Source organism: Lemur catta, chromosome 6 (assembly GCF_020740605.2).
Source record: "Lemur catta isolate mLemCat1 chromosome 6, mLemCat1.pri, whole genome shotgun sequence".
Classification (NCBI taxonomy): Eukaryota; Metazoa; Chordata; class Mammalia; order Primates; family Lemuridae; genus Lemur; species Lemur catta.
In genome coordinates, this window is record NC_059133.1 from 58,157,749 (window position 1) to 58,179,010 (window position 21,262).

At 41.7% G+C, this 21,262-nt stretch overlaps 1 protein-coding gene across 1 annotated transcript; it reads right to left on the bottom strand.

Moving 5' to 3' along the window:
- Window positions 1-250: 250 nt before the first annotated feature.
- TMBIM6 (transmembrane BAX inhibitor motif containing 6) lies at window positions 251-20,252 on the bottom strand. The gene is made up of 10 exons (XM_045554974.1): window positions 20,145-20,252; window positions 11,651-11,738; window positions 11,126-11,234; window positions 8,526-8,646; window positions 5,063-5,111; window positions 4,858-4,955; window positions 4,575-4,654; window positions 4,021-4,121; window positions 3,331-3,406; window positions 251-2,282 (listed from the first exon to the last, which is right to left on the bottom strand). Exons 2-10 carry the CDS (start codon window positions 11,704-11,706, stop codon window positions 2,259-2,261), a joined length of 714 nt encoding a protein of 237 aa, XP_045410930.1. The 5' UTR covers window positions 11,707-11,738; window positions 20,145-20,252; the 3' UTR covers window positions 251-2,258.
- Between the last annotated feature and the right edge of the window lie 1,010 nt (window positions 20,253-21,262).

Here is a 21,262-nt window from a genome sequence, read left to right on the forward strand (position 1 = left end):
CAACCTACAGTAAAGGCGGGGGAGAGAGGAAAGGACTGGAAAAGGGCCTGAGCTATGTATTTGACATAGAAAATGCCCAACATTTCTGGCACATCAGAGCTAGACTGGGAGGCCGAGGTGTGGGCTTTGTTTCGATTTACATCCAGGGCAGAAACCTAATCTTGTCCCACTCCCAGCCCCCACCAGCAAGCCAGACAGTACGCCAAGCCCAATATCCAGCTATCCCCTGGAATTTAACACAAACACCAGGAAAGGTTAAGGAATTTTCTTTATTTTTTACAAATTAAGACTATGTAGATTTCATATATTTCTGAATCAAAAACACCTTTGTCTTCACAGTATGAGTTAGAGAATGCAGCCTGAGCTGAAAACCAAGGAACTAGAAAACAAAGTGGTAATTTCACTGATAACTGTATTAAAAACTGGTTAGGCATTTTCTTTAAAAGTAGTTTTTTTATGTATCTTGTCATTCTTGGCACTGTTTCTAAAGAAAAACTCCTTTATCCCAAGCAAAAAAGCACAAGAGGTGGAGTTTGGCTTCAAGAAATTCAGCTCAAATTCTCAGGGCTGGCAGAGAATCACCAAATTTATGGACAGTTGTTAATGGAGCCTTAATGGGAAGGAAGTCCCTTTAGTAAGTTTTCAAGCCAGAGGCTGGAAGCAGAAGCTAAGTCAGAGGGCAGCATCTTCCGTGGAAGTGGGCCATCGTGGGTGGCATGTCACTCCAGGAATAAGCAGTCAGCCTGGGAACAAACATTTCATGGGATGGCAAAGCAACATGGTGCACGGTGAACCTACAGCCACTGGGTCAAACTGTGCGCTGGTGGTGAACAGGGAGAGCCAAAAATGGTGTCCTACTGGTAATGAGCTTTCAATGGCTCAGTCCCCTCATTGAAGCCCCATGGGTAGCCCAGAGCCACAACCACTCCTGACTCTGCCCTTCAGTGCCAGCTGACTGTGGCAGCCCACAGGGAAGGACCTGGTGGTCCACATTAGGGCTGCCCACCCACACTTGAAACTACAAAGCTGCAGGGAATTGCGGCACTCACAGGTTTGGTCACCTGGCTCCTGCCTAGAAAACTGCAGATTTCTGGAAACAGGTGAACAAACCAAAAACTAAAGTGCATTGGTAAAACAAACATTTATTTACTGCCCCAAATCTCTGGCCTGACACTACCTATTAGTATCCAGGTGGGGACAGACAGAAGGACACCAAAGGACTGTTAGAAAGCTGCCTCCCAAGTCATCACAGCCTGTTCTGTTGACCTTAGCAAGGAACCACGTGATTGGAAGAGGAGACTTTGCTTTCCTCTGCCCCAACAGGTCCTCATCTAGGTTTATCTGGCAGGATTAGTTAAAATTAGTCCCAGAGGCTCAACCACTCCCCTTCCCTATCCTTCCTCTTTTAGGACCCTTAATCATAGCCACCTGGTGGAGGCCACTCAGTAACTAAGCTGATAACCAATTTAAAAAAAAAAAAAAAACAGGGAAGTTTGGGAACCCTATGCTGTACCTTGCCATAATCAGCCTTTTCCTAAATGTCTGACAAGAATTAGCCTTCCCTTTGTGCTGAAATCCTCCTGCCCCATGGATGGAAAGCAGGCAGATTCCCTGAGGGTGGGGAAGGGAACACACACAAATCCACATTCCTTTTGTGAAGGTGAGGCAGAAAGCTGTGTTTGCCACACCAGCTTGGGCAGCTCAGAGGAAGCAAACAGCATCCACCAAAAGAGGCTCTGCATTTTCTCTGTAGGGGTTGATAGCTCAGATATAACAAGCCTGAGCTAATATAATAGGCCTGACCAGAACTTCTTTCCAATGGAAAACACACTGCCCAGTCCCACAGGAACTGCGCACAAACCAAACAATGCTGAGGAAGGAAGGGCCAAGGTGGCTCTACCCAACAGTCCAGGTCCACTTGGCGAAGCTTGGTGGGCAAGTGGGCTCATGGAGTTAGCACTCTCTGCTGGTCCCATCCTCATCACAGCAGACTGGCTGCCTGAGCAGAGGAAGAGGCTATGGAGATGGGGTTGACAGAAAAGGGAGTGAGAAGAACCCCAGGAAGAGGAAGCCAAACTCCAAACTATATTCTGCTAATCAGTTTTTTGATGAAAAAATTCAAAATACAGAAAACCACAAAGTACAAAAGCTTTTCTGATGCTTTTCATTATCACCGAACACGCCACCTGTAATGTGTGCAAAGAAGAAATGAGGGGTGGAAGGAGAGGAAGTCAATTGGGAAAGGCTGGATGGTCATTTCATTTCTTCTCTTTCTTCTTATCCTAGAAATGGAGAAAAATCACCCAATTAATTTTTGCCATCTGACATTCCAGCTAAAATTCTTGAGTGAGCCTTTGGGTAGGGACTGGAAGGGATCCAGACAAAAAGAATGAGAAATGCTCTCCCTTAGCTCAGCAAGAACTGAATCTTAACCCTCTGCCATAGTCCCCAAGAATGCCGACACACTTTGTGAGAATAAAGGCCAAGCAGTTGTCCCCACCCTGGGGGTACTTAGGTGGGCTCCTGACCACTCTTGGCTACACACAAACCACCACAGCTCAGATCTCAACCAGTGAAAGCTGTACACTGGCACTTGGAGGGTACCCTGAGCATGAGTCCTTAGCACAAACTGACATTCAAAAATAATCTAGTCCAGTGGAACCGTTCATTCAATCTCAGGTGGAAGCCCAATGCATTAAAGGAATAAAAGTTGAGTTGCTTTCACTGAAACTGGGACGGCTGTTTGGTGCTCAGTCCAACCATGGCACAGCCCAGAGAGAGAACCACCAATCCCATCTAGTCACCTGCTCCCCTACCACTGCACTGTCTCTTTTCCATGGTAAGGTCTGTAAAGCAAAGCTCGTGATTTCATTTGTTCCCCTACTGCTGGATGAGACTATGTTGGATACTCATTAACCCTATTTTTTGGAAAAAAATTCAGACTAAAAAATAAGATAAAATTTGTCTCCTTCTGAAATTTATAAAAACTGGCTGTATTATACATCTCCTATAATATCTTTTTCCAAATCATAACTATCTTTGCAGCCTTTAAATTCGTCTAGTAGGTTGTTTCTTACTGACCCTGAAGCTCTTTTGCCTGTGATACTAATCTCAGGGATTACAAAAAAAAAAAAAAAAAAAAAAAGATTGTTTTGACTTGTTCCTTTTTCTCCATCACTGAAGACTTCTGGTTTGCCTCTTACTACTCAGTGGACTGCCTTACTGTACCATAGACTTACACAGTGTGACAGCAAGTGTTCAAATGTGAAGTACACACAGATGACAAGCTCAGGAGCCAACCTCTCATTTTCAGGTTGTAGGCTAACTAACCTTCTCATTCATAGCCAGGATCATCATGAGTTTTCTGAAGAGAGTAACAAAATCTAAGAAGAGATCAATGCAGTGCCTGAAAGGGAAAAACCAGGTTAGGATCTGAACTTCCCGCATTCTTCGATCCAAAAGAACGAAAAACAAAGAACCCCACTTCCACCTCCATGAGCCAGCTTCTCCAACACTCCACCCCCAACTAAGGAAGTAAAACTCAGGTGTGTCTGACATCCTTTTCAACTCATTGAAATCATGTAGCATAGAGAAAAGAGACTGGGCTTTGGACCCGGCAGAGGTCCAAGTCTGAACACTGAACTACCACTAATTAGTTGTGAGACTTTGAGGGGATTACTACATTTAAAAAAATGTTTATCTTCTTCCCACTGTTAAAAGAATACAGAAGCATAAGGAGTAAAAAGAGGAAGATCCCTTTCTCTCTCCCCTGCATGGAGGTAGTCACTATTAAAACTATGGATAAATATGTTATTAGTTCAATGTTTTAAAAAATCTGACGTCTTTCAGGAATTAAGGGAGACCATGGTGGCAAAACTATGGGTTTCCTACCACAGACATTCCCAAAGCTTGGCCACATATGTTCAGCCAATGCCGGCCTAAGTTCAGCCGTGGAATGGAATGCTATGCCTCCACCCTGACTCCATTCCACCTTCCTTAATGACCAGTTCTCACACTCACCAGATATAATCCTTATCTCCATTTTCAGCCTTTTCAATAATGAGTTGAGTATCAAAAAGGACAAAGCCACACATGACCACCAGCCCCACATACAGGTTTGCCTAACAAAAGAAGAATGAGATGAAGTTACCATACAGTACAAGTTGTAGAGAAAAAAAACAGCCATACTTTCTCTTAGGAGCTTGGCCACTTGAAAGTACATCACAATAACAATATGGACATTAACATTCATGGGAACTGCAGCCTACGGTGAAGACCACATTAATTCCCTAAGCACAATTCTACATTCATTTTTTTAGTCACTGGAAGAGCTTCAACCATTTCAACAAGGAGCCACTGCTGGACTGGCCTTAGACAAATGATCTCTGGGCAAACAGTCTTCTCTTAGCAATGCCCAACCATGTTCAGCCTGTATACTCATTGACCTGTGGCAGAAGGCTCCGTCCTATGAGGGTTAGGCACAGGCTTGGAGATCACTGCCCAAAGGGCAGAAAGAGGTGTGAAAGAAAAGTGTGAAGCAAATGGCTGCTGGAAAGTTCTATCCAAAGTCTTACCTGGAAAAGCCAAATGGATCCAAAGAAAAGGTTTCCCAGGGAAGACAAGAGCATCAGGCTCATGGCTGACATCAAGATACCTATAAGACATAGCAAAAAGCCATCTTGAGAGAAGCCAAGACAAAGGAAAGCAATCCCATTAAGGTTGTTCCTTACTTTCTCAAACAATGAAGGCTTTTGATTTCAGCCCAACAGTCACAAGGGAGGTGAGGCCAGGGAAGGAGTCCTACTGAGAAATCTGGCTAAAGCAGAGCCTGTTCCCCATTTCCCAGTCAACACTTACCTCCCAGAAAGAGGTAGCTACGGCGCCTGGCATAGAGTGCACTCAGGGTGAAGCAGGTGAAGATCATTGCCGTGCCCATGAAGGCAGTGGGAAGGATGCTATTAAAGAAAAGGACCATTAGATTAAGGGCTACAGATATGTGGCCTATATTTAGAAGGTATATTCATAAAGGTAAAAAAACATAAGACACTACTAAAATAGTTACCTGGGGTTGATGGCAATGCACAACTCCAGGGCAGGGCCCAGGCCAACTCCTAGAAAATAAGAAAACCCAGAACACAACATTACCATCAATTCTTGAAGAGGATCCTTGTTCAACAGCAGATCATTAATAGCACAGGCATGCTCATGCTCGGTAACAAACACATAAAACACATGGACTAAAGTAATTAAATCTCTCTTCCTTCCTCTTAATCATTTTCAAGAGAATATATACTTAGGACTCAGTTACTAGGTCATTAAATATGAAATGTCTGATTTTGAATCAAAAGTTTAGTTTATTATGTCTCAAACAAGAAGCAATACAATTAATCAAAGTATGTGCCTAAACTATCAACACAGTTTCACCATCTTAATGGTAGCTTGTTTATGTCAGCAGCAAAGAAGGCTGGAGAGTGTTGACGAAATCATGAAAGGTATTTTCCACAGCTTATTGAGAACTGAATATTTTTCCTTGCAAGAAGTGGTCCAAAGCCTGAAGACATGGTAGTCAGTCGGTACAAGGTCTGGTAAATACAGTGATGACAGAGAGTTTCCAAGTCCAGCCTCTGTAGTTTGAGCAGCACTGTTTGTGTGACATGTGGTCATCGAGTGTGGTCTTGCAAGAGGATCGGCCTGTCTCTATTGACCAATCTTGGCTGCTTTATCGCAAGCGTCCTCATCATTTCCTCCAGCTGGCTGCAGGAGACATCTGCTATAATCAAATGACCAGGTTTCACAAAGCTGTAGTGGATAATACCAGCACTGGACCACCAAACAGACACCATTAGCTTTTTCTGATGAATATTCAGTTTTGGACTGTGTTTTGGCACTTCATCTTTATCCAACCATTGTGCTGAATGCTTGCAATTGTCAAAAAGAATCTTTTTCATCACACATAACAATACGGTGTAGAAATGGTTTGCTTTTATGTCATGACAGCAAAGAAAGGCAAGCTTTGAGACAATTTCGCTTCTGATGCTTGTTTAACTCATGTGATACCCATCTATCCAGCTTCTGTACCTTGCTGATTTGTTTCAAATGGTCCAATATTGTTGTACCAGGAACATCAAACCTTGCTGCTAATTCATGCATAGGTTGAGATGGATTTGCTCCCACTACAGCTTCAGTTCATCATTATTCAACCTCATTATTATCCACTTTGGTCTTAGGTCACCCATGTGGCTGATTTTCAAGATTAAAATCACCAGAAGAATGGAACTTCTCAAACCATTGACATACTGTGTGTTCATTAGCCACATCCTTCCCAAACACTTCGCTGATATTTCAAGCTGCCTGCACTGCATTGGTTCCATGATGGAACTTGTATTTGAAAATAACACAGATTTTTGACTTATCCATGGTTTCATAAAAATTGCTCTAAAAAAATCTGAAAGATAATCACAGCCAAACCGTGTGTTTGAAAGAATGAAGATGTGCCTTCACAATAAAAATAAAACAGGAAGTGTGAAAGTGAAATGCTAGAAATAGCAACTGTCAAACTTGGTACTTAAGGGAATCGACATTTCACACTTAATAACCTAATATTTATTTATAGACATAGCCGCAAAACTGTCCTCTTAGCTGAAAATCATGGATGACCCCAGGAGGAACACAAATTAGAAAAAAATGAAGCAGGCATGTCAAACATTTTTGAGCTAGAGTGATGCGAGACTGTAATGTGGGCCAGACCAGGAATTACAACAGAAAAAATGACAGAGCAAAGCAGTGCCTTGTGGCCAGCAACCCTGTAGTTATACAGGACTGACACCCTTTGTAGCAAAGGCCAGACCGGTTCTGCAGGTGGCCACTTGCCAACAGGAGGGCAACCTGTTCCAGCTCCAACATTTCCTCCACTCTGGTTACTTTCCTCTCTCCTTCTGATAATTCTACCCCTTAATGCCTTCAAAAACTAGCTTTCCCTGATCCAAAAATCTCAATCCCTAAATCCCTTCCTTTCTAAAATTTCTACGACACTGTATAGGTTACACTGTCACTCAGAACAAGCTGTACTAACTCAAATGTTGCTTTGCAAGTATTTTTATTATGTAGCTTGGGTCCTGTTTCCTTTAATGACAATTCTTGAAGAGGTGAGCTTTTAATTCTTTTCTTGAGAATTGTCAAGGTGTCCTATATGACAGATCTCAATATATGGCTTTAAGTAACTATTTGTAAGAATCTGAACGAAGTCAGATTCTCAGGCCTAGTTTAGTACCCGTCTACCATGAACAAGTTATGCTACCTAAGCTCTTGAACCTCATTCACTCAAACATACAATGCCTATTTTTGGATACAAAAATAGAAGGCACAGTTGCTAGTCACAAAGAGCTATCCCCATGGATGGGGAAGATGAACCTACACAAAATAACAAAGCAGGATGTGAGGGCAATCTGGCCAAGACATGTGTCACCCCACTGATCGCCTGTGTTGATGTGGCTGACAATCGGACACCTGCCTAGCCAGCCAGATGTCCCCTTCCTCCCTCACCACTTCATGTGTGTCCCTCCCAAAGCTGCATGCTTGGTCAAAGAAGATGACCTTCCCCGATAGAGAAGGACCATTCTTCAGTCAAAGGTATTCAAGTAGCTTCATGCCCCTGCTAGAACCTCCAAACAAGCTAAGAAAGCACTACAAGGCAAAAATCCACTCGAATACCATAGTTCCTTTTCATCTGAGGGGGATACATTCCAAGATCCCCCATGGATGCCTGAAACCTCACATAGTACCAAACCCTATATGTACTGTTTTTTCCTATACATATATACCCTATGATAAAGTTTAACAAAGTTATGTGAACATGGTCCTCCTCTCTCTCAATATCTGATTGTACTGTACCTCAAGTAACTGAAACTGAGGAAAGCAAAACCACAGATAAGGGGGACTACTGTATAAGAGACCTTACAGTGGTGCTACAAGGAACCAGAAGAGAGAAATCACAGCTGAGTGAGATATTTCAGGGAGATTCTCCAAAAAGAAATTTTCTGAAGGAACTACCACTGGACTAGGCAGACATTAAAGTACGCCAGCTGAGGTAAATCAAAATACAGCTTTCCCTTGGTACCCTTAGGAGACCAGTTCCAGGACCTCCCACTCCTGCCCCCGCCATACCAAAATCCATGGATGCTCAAGTTCTTTATATAAAATGGCATAGTATTTGCATATAACCCATCCACATCCTCCTGTATGCTTTAAATCATCTCTAGATTACTCAGAATACCCAATAAGATGTAAATGCTATGTAAATGGTTGTTATACTGGATTGTTTATTTGTATTATTTTTGATTGTTGTGTTGTGATTTTTTATTGTTTTGCCCCCCAAATATTTTCGATCTGTAGTTGGCTGAATCTACAGCAGATGTGAAATCCAAGGACATAGGGAGCTGACAGTAAATACAAATCTCGGGACTTAATCTAAGGAGAAACTAAAAATATAGTTCCCCCCTCAAAATTAGACCAATCCCTTAATGTACCTGTAAGGAAAGCAAATCCAGCAAGAAGTCCCAGTCTTTTCTGCTCAGTTTCATGGCTATGAGGTGTTGCCATCAGCCAAACCATCAACCCCAAGGAGCCCAAGGCAGACAGCAGGCCAGCCTGTCAGAGCCAAAGTCAAGAATTAAATACTTGAAAGCTTCAAATTTATTTTACAGGAGACCTTTACTGGTTCAATTACTCATCTGAACTTCCTAACATTTGCTTCTCATCTGGAGGCAGGGGAAAAGGCAGTGTTTTCTCAGGGGTAAGGCTGAACCCTTGAGAAACCAGAAGCACAGAGTTAGGACCACGGTGGATGCTGGAGGCTCTTCTGGTTTGGGCAGTCAGTCCATCAACTACAGTGCAACCACCCAAGTCAAACTGTGAGTGAGTCTTGCCCAAGACATAGAAAAGATGAACCGAAGTGATAACTGCTTGAAGCACATTTCATCTATAGAATAAGGAAAAATGACTCATTTTTGATCACTTAAAAAAAAAAAAAAAGCAAAAACCAAGACACATACATATACACATACAAAGAAAAAGACTAAAAAAAAAAAAAGAACAGAAAGTACCAAGTGTTAACAGTAGTTACTTCTGGGTGGTGGGATTATGGAGGTTTTAAAAATACCTCCTTCTCATCGCTAGTCTGTTTTCTGAATTTCTATAATGAACATGTATTAGTTTTGTAATAAGAAAAAAATTTTTCTTTTTTCAAGAAAGCAAGTGGGAAAAACTCCAGGCATTAGAAAAAGAGGGAAATCATCAAGGATGGATATAGACACTGAAGTTCCTTCCTTCTTTTAAAGGTACAGTTGATTCTCCTTATTCACAGTACTTATGTTATAAAGTTACAGTGGACAATAAATTAGTGGATTTGTAACCCACTGTTCCTAGGGGAAATACAGCGTTAGGTTCCTATGTGCCTCTGGTCACAATATTTTCACCAAATGATTAATACATAACCTTGTTTTATGTGTGTTTCTATTTAAGGAAACCTATTTCACATATAGTGTTCATTCATTGACACTGAATTCAGCCAAACAGCACTGTAACTCATGCCTGAACAAAGCTTATCTCACACACATATTTTCTCCATAAGGCACACCAGTCTTCTCACACTTAGGAATAGTAGAGACAACACTTCAGCACTACACTGTTTGTATTTCGAACAGCAAAATCACCAAAAAAAAGCATAAAAATGCAAAAGAAGTGGCACTAAATGAACATGAAAAGGATACTTGTTTACAGTATGAGAACTAAACAAGAAGGGAGAGAGCATTGTTTTAGATGTCAGCTGGGAACATGGCATGACAGGTGACTCAAGTTTTTCATTACTCTGCACATGTCTGTGAAAAGTGCCATGAGTACTGATTTTGGGGTTACAAATTTTAGTCAGCAGGTGAATTCCAAAATATGGAATCCATGAATAATGAGGACTATATTTTACTTAAAAAAACAAAAACAAAAAACCAACCCACAACTAGGAACCAAAAGAGCCAACTTTGCCTAAAACTCAAGGGATCAAAAAATCCTCTGAATGTCTAGAGTAGTTTTTGGCACAATCCCGGCCAAGAGATGCCTGAGCATAAGGATAGTTCTCCTCAGCAGTAGGTAATGCCAACAAAGGCCCAACCCTTTATTTATGCTAAAAACGACGCTTGAAAAAGGGACAAGGTTTTGCTTGTGAGAATTTCAAATGTGGTTATTCCTCAAACTGTCCCTTCTACTCCATCAAACCCAAACTCTCCTTCAACACAGGAAAGTGAGTTGTTAAAGGTTTTTACCCAACCATGAAAATAACAGTGTATCAGAAAATAAAATGGGTCAAATCATTAAAGGCCTCAATCCTGCCTCTCCTAGTAATTAATCAAACAATCAGTGTTTTGTATTCAAGTACTCCAGTCACTGAGGCAAAACAGAGGAAGAAGGGAGAAAAAGATAAAAAGGCTACTCTGCAGAAGAATCCCAGCATGCACATGATGCTTCTACTCAGCGGGTGGGGGTCTTGTATGTCAGCAGCACAATATTCAGTGTCAAGGTTAAGATATTGTTTTCGGCCGGGCGCGGTGGCTCACACCTGTAATCCTAGCACTCTGGGAGGCCGAGGTGGGTGGATCGCTTGAGGTCAGGAGTTCGAGACCAGCCTGAGCGAGATTTCACCTCTACTAAAAATAGAAATAAAAAATTATCTGGCCAACTAAAAATATATATAGAAAAAATTAGCCGGGCATGGTGGCGCATGCCTGTAGTCCCAGCTACTCGGGAGGCTGAGGCAGTAGGATCGCTTAAGCCAAGGAGTTTGAGGTTGCTGTGAGCTAAGGCTGACGCCACGGCACTCACTCTAGCCCAGGCAACAAAGTGAGACTCTGTCTCAAAAAAAAAAAGATATTCTGTTTTCAGTATCTAGAAGGGGCAACTGTGCCCCTTCTAGATACTGAAATGTTCTCATTTAATGGCTGGCTGACTTCAGATCCTGAACTACTGATAAGGATTAAGGAAGGACACAGACGTGAACCACCTGCTGAGCTGGTCTTTTTTTCCCCCCCCCCCCAATACGATTTGTGCCATAGCAACCAGGAGAGAAAGCTGTTCTTACCTGAATGAAATGAGTGACCACATGGACATAGGCTCCTGCAGCCGCCACAAACATACATAGGGCAAAACTTGCATAGACCTTCTTCAGGTGCTGCTGTGTGGAGGGGGTTCTAGGAAAGAATGTTAACAGCAGCAATCATTCTCAGACCAATTTCATCTCTAAGCTAAGAATCATTCTCTTTTTGTCTTTCCAGGGAATATGTGAAAGTTATGTTACAAACAGTTTAAGATACTTTGGGGAAGCCTAATTTTAATTAAAAAAAGAATATTATGAAAACAGGTTCACAAAGTCTTAAGTGCTGGGGAAGAACCAAGAGCTCCAAATTATGAACAATCAGTACCAAAACTAGAATAAATGCCTTTCCAGTGACCACATAGCAGCCCTTAGAATCTGGGCATTTTTTATCAGGTCTTCTGGATTCCAGCCAAGTTAGTTTACACATGTAAAAGTTAATAAATTAGGAAAAGGGAACCAGATATGAAAGGAAATGCAGTAAGAAACCACAGTCAAGGCCAAAACACTTACATATGGGAAAATTTTAAGAGTGCATCAAAGTTGATCTTCCGATCAAATATGTTCATGGTTCCAGAGTCTGTGTGACAAAGCCTCCCCTCTGTAGAATCAAGAACAAAGAAAGGTTATTTTCAATACACTAAGACATATAAAGTAACACAAGCAATTTTCTTATTAAAAAAATAACAACATAAAAGCTTTGAAAAATGAGAAGTTGCCAAAAATCCCACTGCCTTAACACAACCACTTTCATTTTTATGTATGTCCTTCAAGAATACATTTGCAATCAAAGTTAATCATTTTAATGACAGAGGAAATGAATCCATCCTCTCCTTCAAACTATTTTGCTATTATCGTTTGATTTCTATTTTTTCAGAAGGCAATTTGTCCCTTTAAAAGGTAATTCATTTGTAAGAGAAATTCTCAATTAGCAATCTAGTTAAAGGGACCCAGCCACAGACACATAAAGCAATTTCATGTCATTGTTTCTAGAAGCTAGAGAACTCCCTCAGTAAAGGTACCTCAAGGATAAAAAAACAAAACTATAAAGCTGGGTCTGGCACTAAGATCTGCATTTGAAATATATATATATAGAAATTTTCTACCTAGGAAAACTTATACATTTTAGAACTGAACTAAAAAAGATTCACAATTTAAAGAAGAAAGTTCCTACCCCCGTGAAACAGGAATTTATGCAGAAAGGAGGATTTGGGTTTTTTTTTTTTACATAGTTCCAGAATCTTTCCTACAGAATGGCTAGAATAGTACAAAGAATTTTCTGTATACGCTTCACCTAGATTTCCTAAATGTTACTATTTCATCATATATGCCTTATCCTCTCTCTACATGTGGCAATATATAATAAAGAGACAAAAATATTTTTTCCCTAACCACACAGACATGATGCCCCTAATTACATCATTTCATTGTGTATATCCTGAAAACAAAGATCAAAATCAGGAAATTAACATTGATGCAATATTACAGACCTGATCTATAGACCTTATCAGAATTTGCCAACTGTCCCAATGTCAGAAAGGACATATATCCTGGTTACATCAATACCATAAAGTCAGGTTCTTAAATCTTACTCCATCCCCATCTCACATTCAATCCTATAAATATGTTCAATCTATAGAACTGAAGACCTAATCAAGAGCTTTTATCTTTCCTAAATATAAATCCTCCAAATTCTTGTAAGGCCCATAACGCCCATTCATTTCAAAGCTACCAAAACAAGGTGGTGGGTGGGGGAAGAAGGGATTCAAACACAAAAGATAAGGTGATTTAAAGACAAGCCAACTACTCATGCCCATTCTAATCAGCGTGCAACTCAACACTCAACACAATTAATCTAGGCAATAAAAGTAACAATCGCCAAATCAATTTTCTGAGGAATCCTGGGCCAGTGGAAAGATGTCACTCTTAGAGTTCATAAAAATCACTACCATTCATTTCCTGAGGCTCTCTCCCACAAATGAAACAGTCACAATGGCTGGCTTGCCTTCTCTGATTTCCCTTTTCCTTCTCTCACCAACATCCCTACTCACCTCACTACTTTTGTTAGTTCTGTTCTTAAGGATGGACACAGTGAGAAGTTGCAGAACCTACTAAGGCTGTTGCTCTCTCCTCTGAGTCACCTGGCTCTGGGCCTTCTTGATTTAGATGGTGCAATTATTGCTGTTTGTTGCAAGGCCAACCACAGCCTTCCATAACCATGATAAATATGTCCTCTAGAGAGCACACTTACAGGATGGCAGAATCCAGCACCTGGAAAGTGTCTTTGTTTAAGGCTTCCATTAACACCCCTAATGACGTCCCTAGGCAGAACTTGCAACAATACTGAGGCAACCTTCAGAGCCAAGTTTCTGAGTATTCACAATGGCAACACTAAAGTACCCCTTGCTTCCAATTTCCAGAATTTGAAAGGGGTGTGAGTGGGGGAAACCCTCAAATACCTCGGGATTGTTAGTCAAAGGGCAACACTCATGTAACCAGATCCTACCAGTGGAAACTGTGGGAGGAGAGAATGGCAGAAACCCCTCTTTCCCAGTTTGTTCTTTCACATTTCCCAGGGGGTACTGACTGCCTTATTCTGGTTCTCTTTTACAACTGTTAATGGAAAAACCAAAATCATCAAAGGCTGTGTGGGTGGGGAGGAAGATGTCAAACAGTAATTTTGCCTTGATTTGGTAGTGACTTGTGGTTTGTAATTTTAAAAATTAACAAAACTTCTGTTTTTTGACATCACTATTCTAAAATTTAAGTGAAACAAAACTACCAAATATTGCAGATGTAAAAGTGCACAATTTTAATTGCATTATGGTAAAAAAAAAAAAAAGAGAGAGAAAGAAAGAAGAGAAAGAAAAGAAAGCAATCCAATAAAGTACAGACAGTCCCTGACTTACCATGGTTGACCTATGACTTTTCAGAGTTTAGGATGGTGTGAAAGCAACATGCATTTAGTACACTCCTTGATTTATGATGGAGTTACCTTTGGATAAACCTGTCGTTAACTTGAAAATATCCTGAAATATGAAAACGTAAGTCAACTCATGAAATGACTTGCATTTTCTACTTCCAGTATTTTCAACTTACAGTGGGTTTATGCGCATGTAGCCCTATCTTGAGAAGCATCTGTATACATTTAATGTATATGACATAATGTATAGATGACAATTTATTTCAGAAACGTTAAAAAGTGAGGCAGAAAAGGTAGGTCTTAGAATCAAGGACATGATAGTTTGTTCTAAGTCTGTTCCAAATAGACAAGAACTTATGTATGGGTAAGTAATGATATGAAACTGTTCTTATCAGTTTTGCCAGATAAAATAAACTTACCAGATTTTTATTATAGCCTCAACCGGTTGTGCTCAAAAAAAGACACCTAGATTTCAATGGCCAATATGCAAACTCAGCTGAACAAGATTAAACTGCACTCATAACTCAAAAATAGCAGCTCCCATATCAAAAGTATTTTCAGTCCCAGGAAAAGTTGGCTCTTAACAGAGCCTGAAGTACTGTATTCAGTACTATTAACCAAGTAACTCAGCTAACATTCCAGGAGCTCCACAGTTAAATAAAAATTTTGGTTTTTTTTTTTTAAAAAGGTAAGTATTATGTACATTTTACAATAAAGAAAAGAAGTGCATTGTAAGTTGCTCAAAAATTCAATATAGTAGTCCTAACACACATAATAACCCTATTACAAAACTGACAATAGCATTAGTCTTTCTCACCCTGGACCCCAATTCATACAGAAACCTAGAAATTGGATTCTTTCCCACTCCCCACTATTAATACTCAACTCTAAAACAGAGAGGGGGGATTATTTATATAGAACACAATGTGGACAGTGCCTCTTAGAGTTGTGGGAAGTTTGCCTATACTGCATTTTTAAATGAGAGGTAAATGTTTAGGTGTTAATCATAACCAAGTTCCTTTGATGTAGTTCAGAGCCTCAAAACCTTCATCCCTAGGAAAGTAGGAACCTCCAAACTTGTCAGAATCTGTCAAAATTTGGCATGCATACACTACTAAAGTTTTGTTGAAGTGTCATCATTCTGGGGTTCCCCCAGCCAGCCTCCTCTGCCAGAGCCACCCAAAAACAAAACAAAAAGCTAAGAGCTTAATGCATAGCTTTACCGAGAAATAAAAACTTAAATACATTGTTTTAGTTAGGGTATTCCTATGGTCTGTTTTTGCTTGGGGAAGGAGGGATAGCAGGGGCTGATAGGAGATAGATATTCTTATCAGTGGACATCTATGTCACATTAAATCCCTTGCTGTTTTGTTCCAGATATCTTCCTTATTCTTGCCCTAAAATGAAAGATTATTATCAAGGGTCAAGCCTTAATATTAATAAAAAAAAATTCTCTACAGTCCTATTCCAACACATCTAGTAAGTACAGTACATATGAAGCATGCTGAAGTAGCCAAAAGCTATGCAAAACAGAAACTATCATGCATTTAAAAAAAAATCCTGGCCTTTGAAAATTAAAAGCCTGCTAAATGCTAGAGCCAGGACAGAAGTTGCTAAATAAGCAAATCAAAGAAACATTGTTCACACATTAAATACTAGTTTAATTACAAACTAATTAAATATTAGTTTGTGAATTACACAGTCCTATCTTCCTGTTGTATTAATTCAATCATTTTCAGCCCTGTTCCCACACATCCAGAAGGAATCAAATTGATACTCAAAAGAAAAACCCCATATGGTTTTTATAAAGGGGGAAGGATTGCTTGTAATTTTTCAGTAAACATGCTCGGAACATTTAGATTAGCCTACAGGTGGGCAAAATCATCTAACACAAAGCCTACTTGTTGATAAAGTGTTGAATATCTCATATGTTGAATTAAGTGTTGAGTGTCTCATGTGAGAGTATCATACCATATATCCATAGCCTGGGAATTCAAAATCTCAAGTAGTTTCTACTACATGTGTAGCACTTTCACACCATCATAAAGTCAGAAAAATCATTAAGTTGGGGACAGTCTGTACTTCTGTTTAAATGGTATACCTCCCCTCTGGCACATTTACACAGTGTATCTCTTGTCCCACAGGGCCACAGGCGTTTTGAGACAGCCTAATAACCCCTAAATGATAATCTGATATGGTACAAAACACGAAGTAAATGGTCATTAGCTCGATCCTTTCCCTGCCACCCTGAGGAGATAGGTCAGTTCTGTCTGAGAACAATCCAAGGAATTCCGTTTCAACTAAGGCTGGGCTTTGATTGTCCCAGATTGGAACCATAGATGTCCCAGCCTCTCCCTAAACTGGGACCAAAATCTCTGGATTAGCTAAAACTGAATCCATCTCTTTAGAGAGCTGCCTCAGAACCTAACCAGTAACTAGAGATGGAATGCCTACTGCCTTCAATAAATTATTATTTTGTTTTGTTTTTTTTTTTTGTTTTTTTGAGACAGAGTCTCGCTTTGTTGCCAGGCTAGAGTGAGTGCTGTGGCATAAGCCTAGCTCACAGCAACCTCAAACTCCTCGGCTTAAGCGATCCTCCTGCCTCAGCCTCCCGAGTAGCTGGGATTACAGGCATGCGCCACCATGCCCGGCTAATTTTTTCTATATATATATTTTAGTTGGCCAGATAATTTCTTTTTGTTTTTTTAGTAGAGACGGGGTCTCACTCTTGCTCAGGCTGGTCTCGAACTCCTGACCTTGAGTGATCCACCCACCTCGGCCTCCCAGAGTGCTAGGATTACAGGTGTGAGCCACTGCGCCCGGCCAATAAGTTATTTTTTGTGCCAAACTTTGACACTCCTGAATCTCCCTCTCTATAACCACAACTGTTTGACAGATATTGAATCATAAGAAGGCCCCAATGTCCTAAATACATAATCTTCTTCCAGTATAAACCAGTAATCCCTCCCCAATAACACCATATTTAGCCCAAATGAGAGCAAGCATAGATTAGGACAAACAGCACACCCACTTGACCCTCACTCTTGAAGCTCTTTTTGCAAGTGTCTTGGATTCCAATTTCAGTTAATTGTGGAGGAACTTCTCACCTTGCAAGCAGAGCCTGCATGTGATTCAGCTCAGCTATCCCCCAGACATTAAGCATTCTGAGGAGTCTCTAGAGCAGATCTAGACCCCATTATCAGATCAGGAATGCTACAACCTCAAATCAATATTCCCCATCTGGCTCAGTGGAACCTATCTCGCAGGGTTATACAAGTGGCTTTAAAAGCCAGTCCCTACAGCCTTTCTCTCCTTGGTCTTTAACACTGTCTTTGGAAAACAAAAATGTATTTAATATAAAAACTACAAAGGGCTGCATGAAATTTGGCTAGGAACTCTGGGTAACAAAACAGGGTAGAGTGAAAGACATTTCTACTAGATTCTACAGCCAAGTCAAAGTAGTAAAGGATAATTTAGAAGACAGGGCATCATGAGAATATTCAGTGGTTTCCCTAGAGGAGATTAATACCCTTGGGTAGTTTATGAAATAAAATGAAACTCTTCAGGCCAGCAGTAGTACCTTCTATAATAATACCACTCTCCACATTTAATAAAATTTTACAAATTTCAAAGTGCTTTTATACTCATCATCCCCTTTGATTACACATCAATCCATGAGGAAAGGGCAAGAATGATTAGTTCCACTTTAAAGATTTTTTTTTTTTTTTTGAGACAGAGTCTCGCTCTGTTGCCCGGGCTAGAGTGAGTGCCGTGGCGTCAGCCTAGCTCACAGCAACTTCAAACTCCTGGGCTTAAGCTGATCCTACACTGCCTCAGCCTCCTGAGTAGCTGGGACTACAGGCATGCGCCACGATGCCCGGCTAATTTTTTCTATATAGATTTTTCGTTGGCCAGATATTTTCTTTCTATTTTTAGTAGAGACGGGGTCTCACTCTTGCTCAGGCTGGTCTCGAACTCCTGACCTCGAGCGATCCACCCGCCTCGGCCTCCCAGAGTGCTAGGATTACAGGCGTGAGCCACCGCGCCCAGCCCCACTTTAAAGATTTTAAAAAAAAGTTTAAAAAGGCTGTGTAATAGTTGTAAAAGCACTGTATTTAGTGTCAGAAGTCCTGCCATTTTCTACCACATAAACCTGGGAAAATCATCTCAGCTTCCTCATCTGTAAGGTAAGGATGATGATTAACACCTGCTCTACTGAATGCCAACAAGAAAACCTGTGAGAAATCATTGTAAAGTGCTAACCAGACAGTATTGATTTGCCCAATATCAGAAAGTTAAAACAAATAGCAGAACCATAACCAGATTTGGAGTCTTCTGACCTCTATAGTCTTGGTATTCTTTATACTATTCCACCCTACAGTATAAAAATAAGCTTCCACCTATACAAGCTTTCAAAAGTAAGTTCCAGCCATAGGTCAAGAGAAATCTTTAAAACAAAAACCAAAAATGAAACCCCCCAAAACATATGCTGATTCCTATAACACTTCTCGGTATTTTTCAGCATTTCTACAAAGACCATGAACTGTATCAGGAAAAAAAATGAAAATGCTAAGTATCTGGATTAATGTTACCTTTTCCTATTCTTCAGGAAAGTAAGACTTCATTCAGATCAATAGTGGGGAAGAGAGTACTAAGTTCCGTTTCCATAACAAGATGAATAATGGAAGAAGGAAACTCTAGATCCAAATTACAGACTGCATTTCTCAAGGAGCTAACCATTTATGCCCCCACTGGAGGAATTGGCAGAGAATCCAAATGTCAACATATTCTTGAAGCCAGAACAAAAAATTTTAAACAAAGAGGAATAAGAAAACACCAAAAGTGAGTAAATCTAATAATTACAGAAATAAGTGTGTATGCAGAAACCATAAGAAATGTGGTTATGCAATTCAGATAATCTTTAACTAAATTCTTAAACTATGTGTACAACGAAAGATAAACTGTAAATAAATATCAATAAGTAACTAGAAAAGCCCATTCGCCATTAACCTTTATCCTTAAAATCCTTGTCTGTTTCAGGCACAGTCAGCGCTTCTACTGGGTTACACATTCACAAGTTAACTATTGCTAGAAGAGGGTCTCAAGTTCATAGTGGTTTTGTTGTTGTTTGGTCAGTGAAAGGCTAACGGGATAGGCAGCGCAACCTGAGCTGGCATGGGATAGCAACTCTACACTTGGTAAATACACAAATTACCAAAGCCTACTTATTACCACAGCTCTAGCAAGTAGGCCCAAAAAAAAACAACCGCCCAAAGACGCCCTTCCTGAGCACACTTTGAGAAAGACGCCCACAGGGCTCAGGACCAAGCAAAGCAAGGCCACCTCGCCTGTCCAAAGGTAACCAATCAGACCAGACGGGGGCTGCCCTGTGGGGCTGGAAGCCAGGCCAGGCCCCAGTCTCACCTCCTGCCTCTGCTGTTGGCTCCCCAGTATCTAAGGAGCCTCGCGTGTCACAGAGGACTGTGACATCACCCGCCCCGCCGTGACAAGGCAGCCTGCCCGACCAGGCCCTAGCTCAAGTCCCGGCTCCTGGCCGTTCACCAGTGGCAGCCCGAATGGAGGACCCGCAGCAGAGCAGCGATCGGTTGGGTGGGGAGGGGATGACCACAGACCCGTGGGGTTTCGCTTTCACAATTCACCTCGGAAGGAAGGGGCGGGGACGTGCCCTGAATTCAAGAGATCAAGGCTGGGCCAAGGGGCCCTGCGCATACACTTAGTGGAGGGGGAAGGACAGAAGGAACGCGGAGTGGAAGGAAGACAGGAAAGCAGGCTAAGAAGGGACCTCCTTCGCTACCGCTCTGGCGCAGTATGAGGGCCTCGAAGCCCCCATAGACCCCGCAGACTCGCCGCCTCCGCCCCGGTACGCAGCGCATGCGCAGCACTAGTTCCCTAGCTTCCCTCCCCACCCAGCTTTCCGGAGTCTAGTCTCCGAGCAGGGCCCAGTTCCCTTAAGGTGCAATCTATCCAAAAACGGAAGCCACTCCTACTCTTGCTCAAACGGTAACTACTGATTCCTTCGCTACTTCTCACCCCCGGCCTGCCTAGTCCTAGCTTCAGACGTACCTTCTCAGCCCGCCTCTCCGGAGCCTACAAGCTCTTCTAACACCGGATGTACTATGGCTGTCCCAGGGTCCACTCCAGGCTCTTCACCCAGCGCCCGCCCCTCGAAAGAAGCCCCGCCCCCGCGTCCTGCTTAAGGCCAGTCCTCATTGGCTCGCTGGCCCCACCTCTGCCTTTCCATTGGTTGTACGTGCATAAACAGCGGCAGTTTACTTTATCTTCATTAGCTAGTATACTTGTCGATCAAGACTCTGGCCACCAACTGACGTGGTCGCAAAAGGTCTCCGCCTTTTTCCCCCCATAGTAAGGAAGGACCGGTGTCCGCTACCACCTCTAGTGGAGAAAGTAAAAAAGGACAGGCCCCGCCCGAGACGCCGGCAAGTAATGGAGCCCCCGGACGTGCGATGCGGTAGCGCTGCAAAGTCCTGGGATTCTGGTTTTAGCTTCTCATGAAATGTTAAAGGTGGATGTTATGGTACGGAGTGCGAGACAAGACCACGTAGTCCGAATGTGATCGAATTAGTGAGTCTTTATTTGCTGGCCAGGGACTACCCTCTGCACCGCCAAACGCGGCGGCACAGAGAGTAGCGCCCAACCGGAAAAGAGGAAGGGTTTTTATATTATTTTACATCGGGGTCTTACGTGACTCTGAGTACACAAGGTGGAGTCAGTTTTGCAATAAATTCCATTACCAGGGGGCCTGGGACCGAGCCCCAGACCACCGGTTTTGATTACCATCTATAAGCAAGCGGGTTTACAGAAGCAGATAGCATCGGTTAAGTCAAGGGACATTCTTCCTTGAGTTAAGCAAGCACAACAATCAGTTACAAGTTAATTATTTTGTTTTCCATTTTATAGCGTATATTTTCTTTCTGTACATAGGTCACGCAGCCATGAGTCATCTACAGCCACAGCCAAAATGGCTGAACTAAAGCTAACTGGCCAGCTATAGGCCCTGGATTTGCTGTATAGGCCGTTACAGTGGAAAGCGATTTGGCAAACACTTAGAAAAGAGCCTTCACAGGGGCAGATTTCCCGTGAAACTAGTGGAGCTTAAGCTTCAGAGCATCTTTGAAGGCTCAGTGAATTCTCCGGGAACGCGAGGAGGAAATAGCAGCCCC

What these genes read in the sequence shown, in the direction of transcription:
- TMBIM6 (XM_045554974.1), bottom strand. Translation starts at nt 11,706, where the DNA reads ATGAACATATTTGATCGGAAGATCAACTTTGATGCACTCTTAAAATTT. An exon ending in TGGTCACTCATTTCATTCAG is followed by an intron (nt 8,647 to 11,125) that starts GTAAGAACAGCT and finishes TGGCTCTGACAG; the next exon opens with GCTGGCCTGCTGTCTGCCTT. An exon ending in TAGCTACCTCTTTCTGGGAG is followed by an intron (nt 4,655 to 4,857) that starts GTAAGTGTTGAC and finishes TATGTCTTATAG; the next exon opens with GTATCTTGATGTCAGCCATG.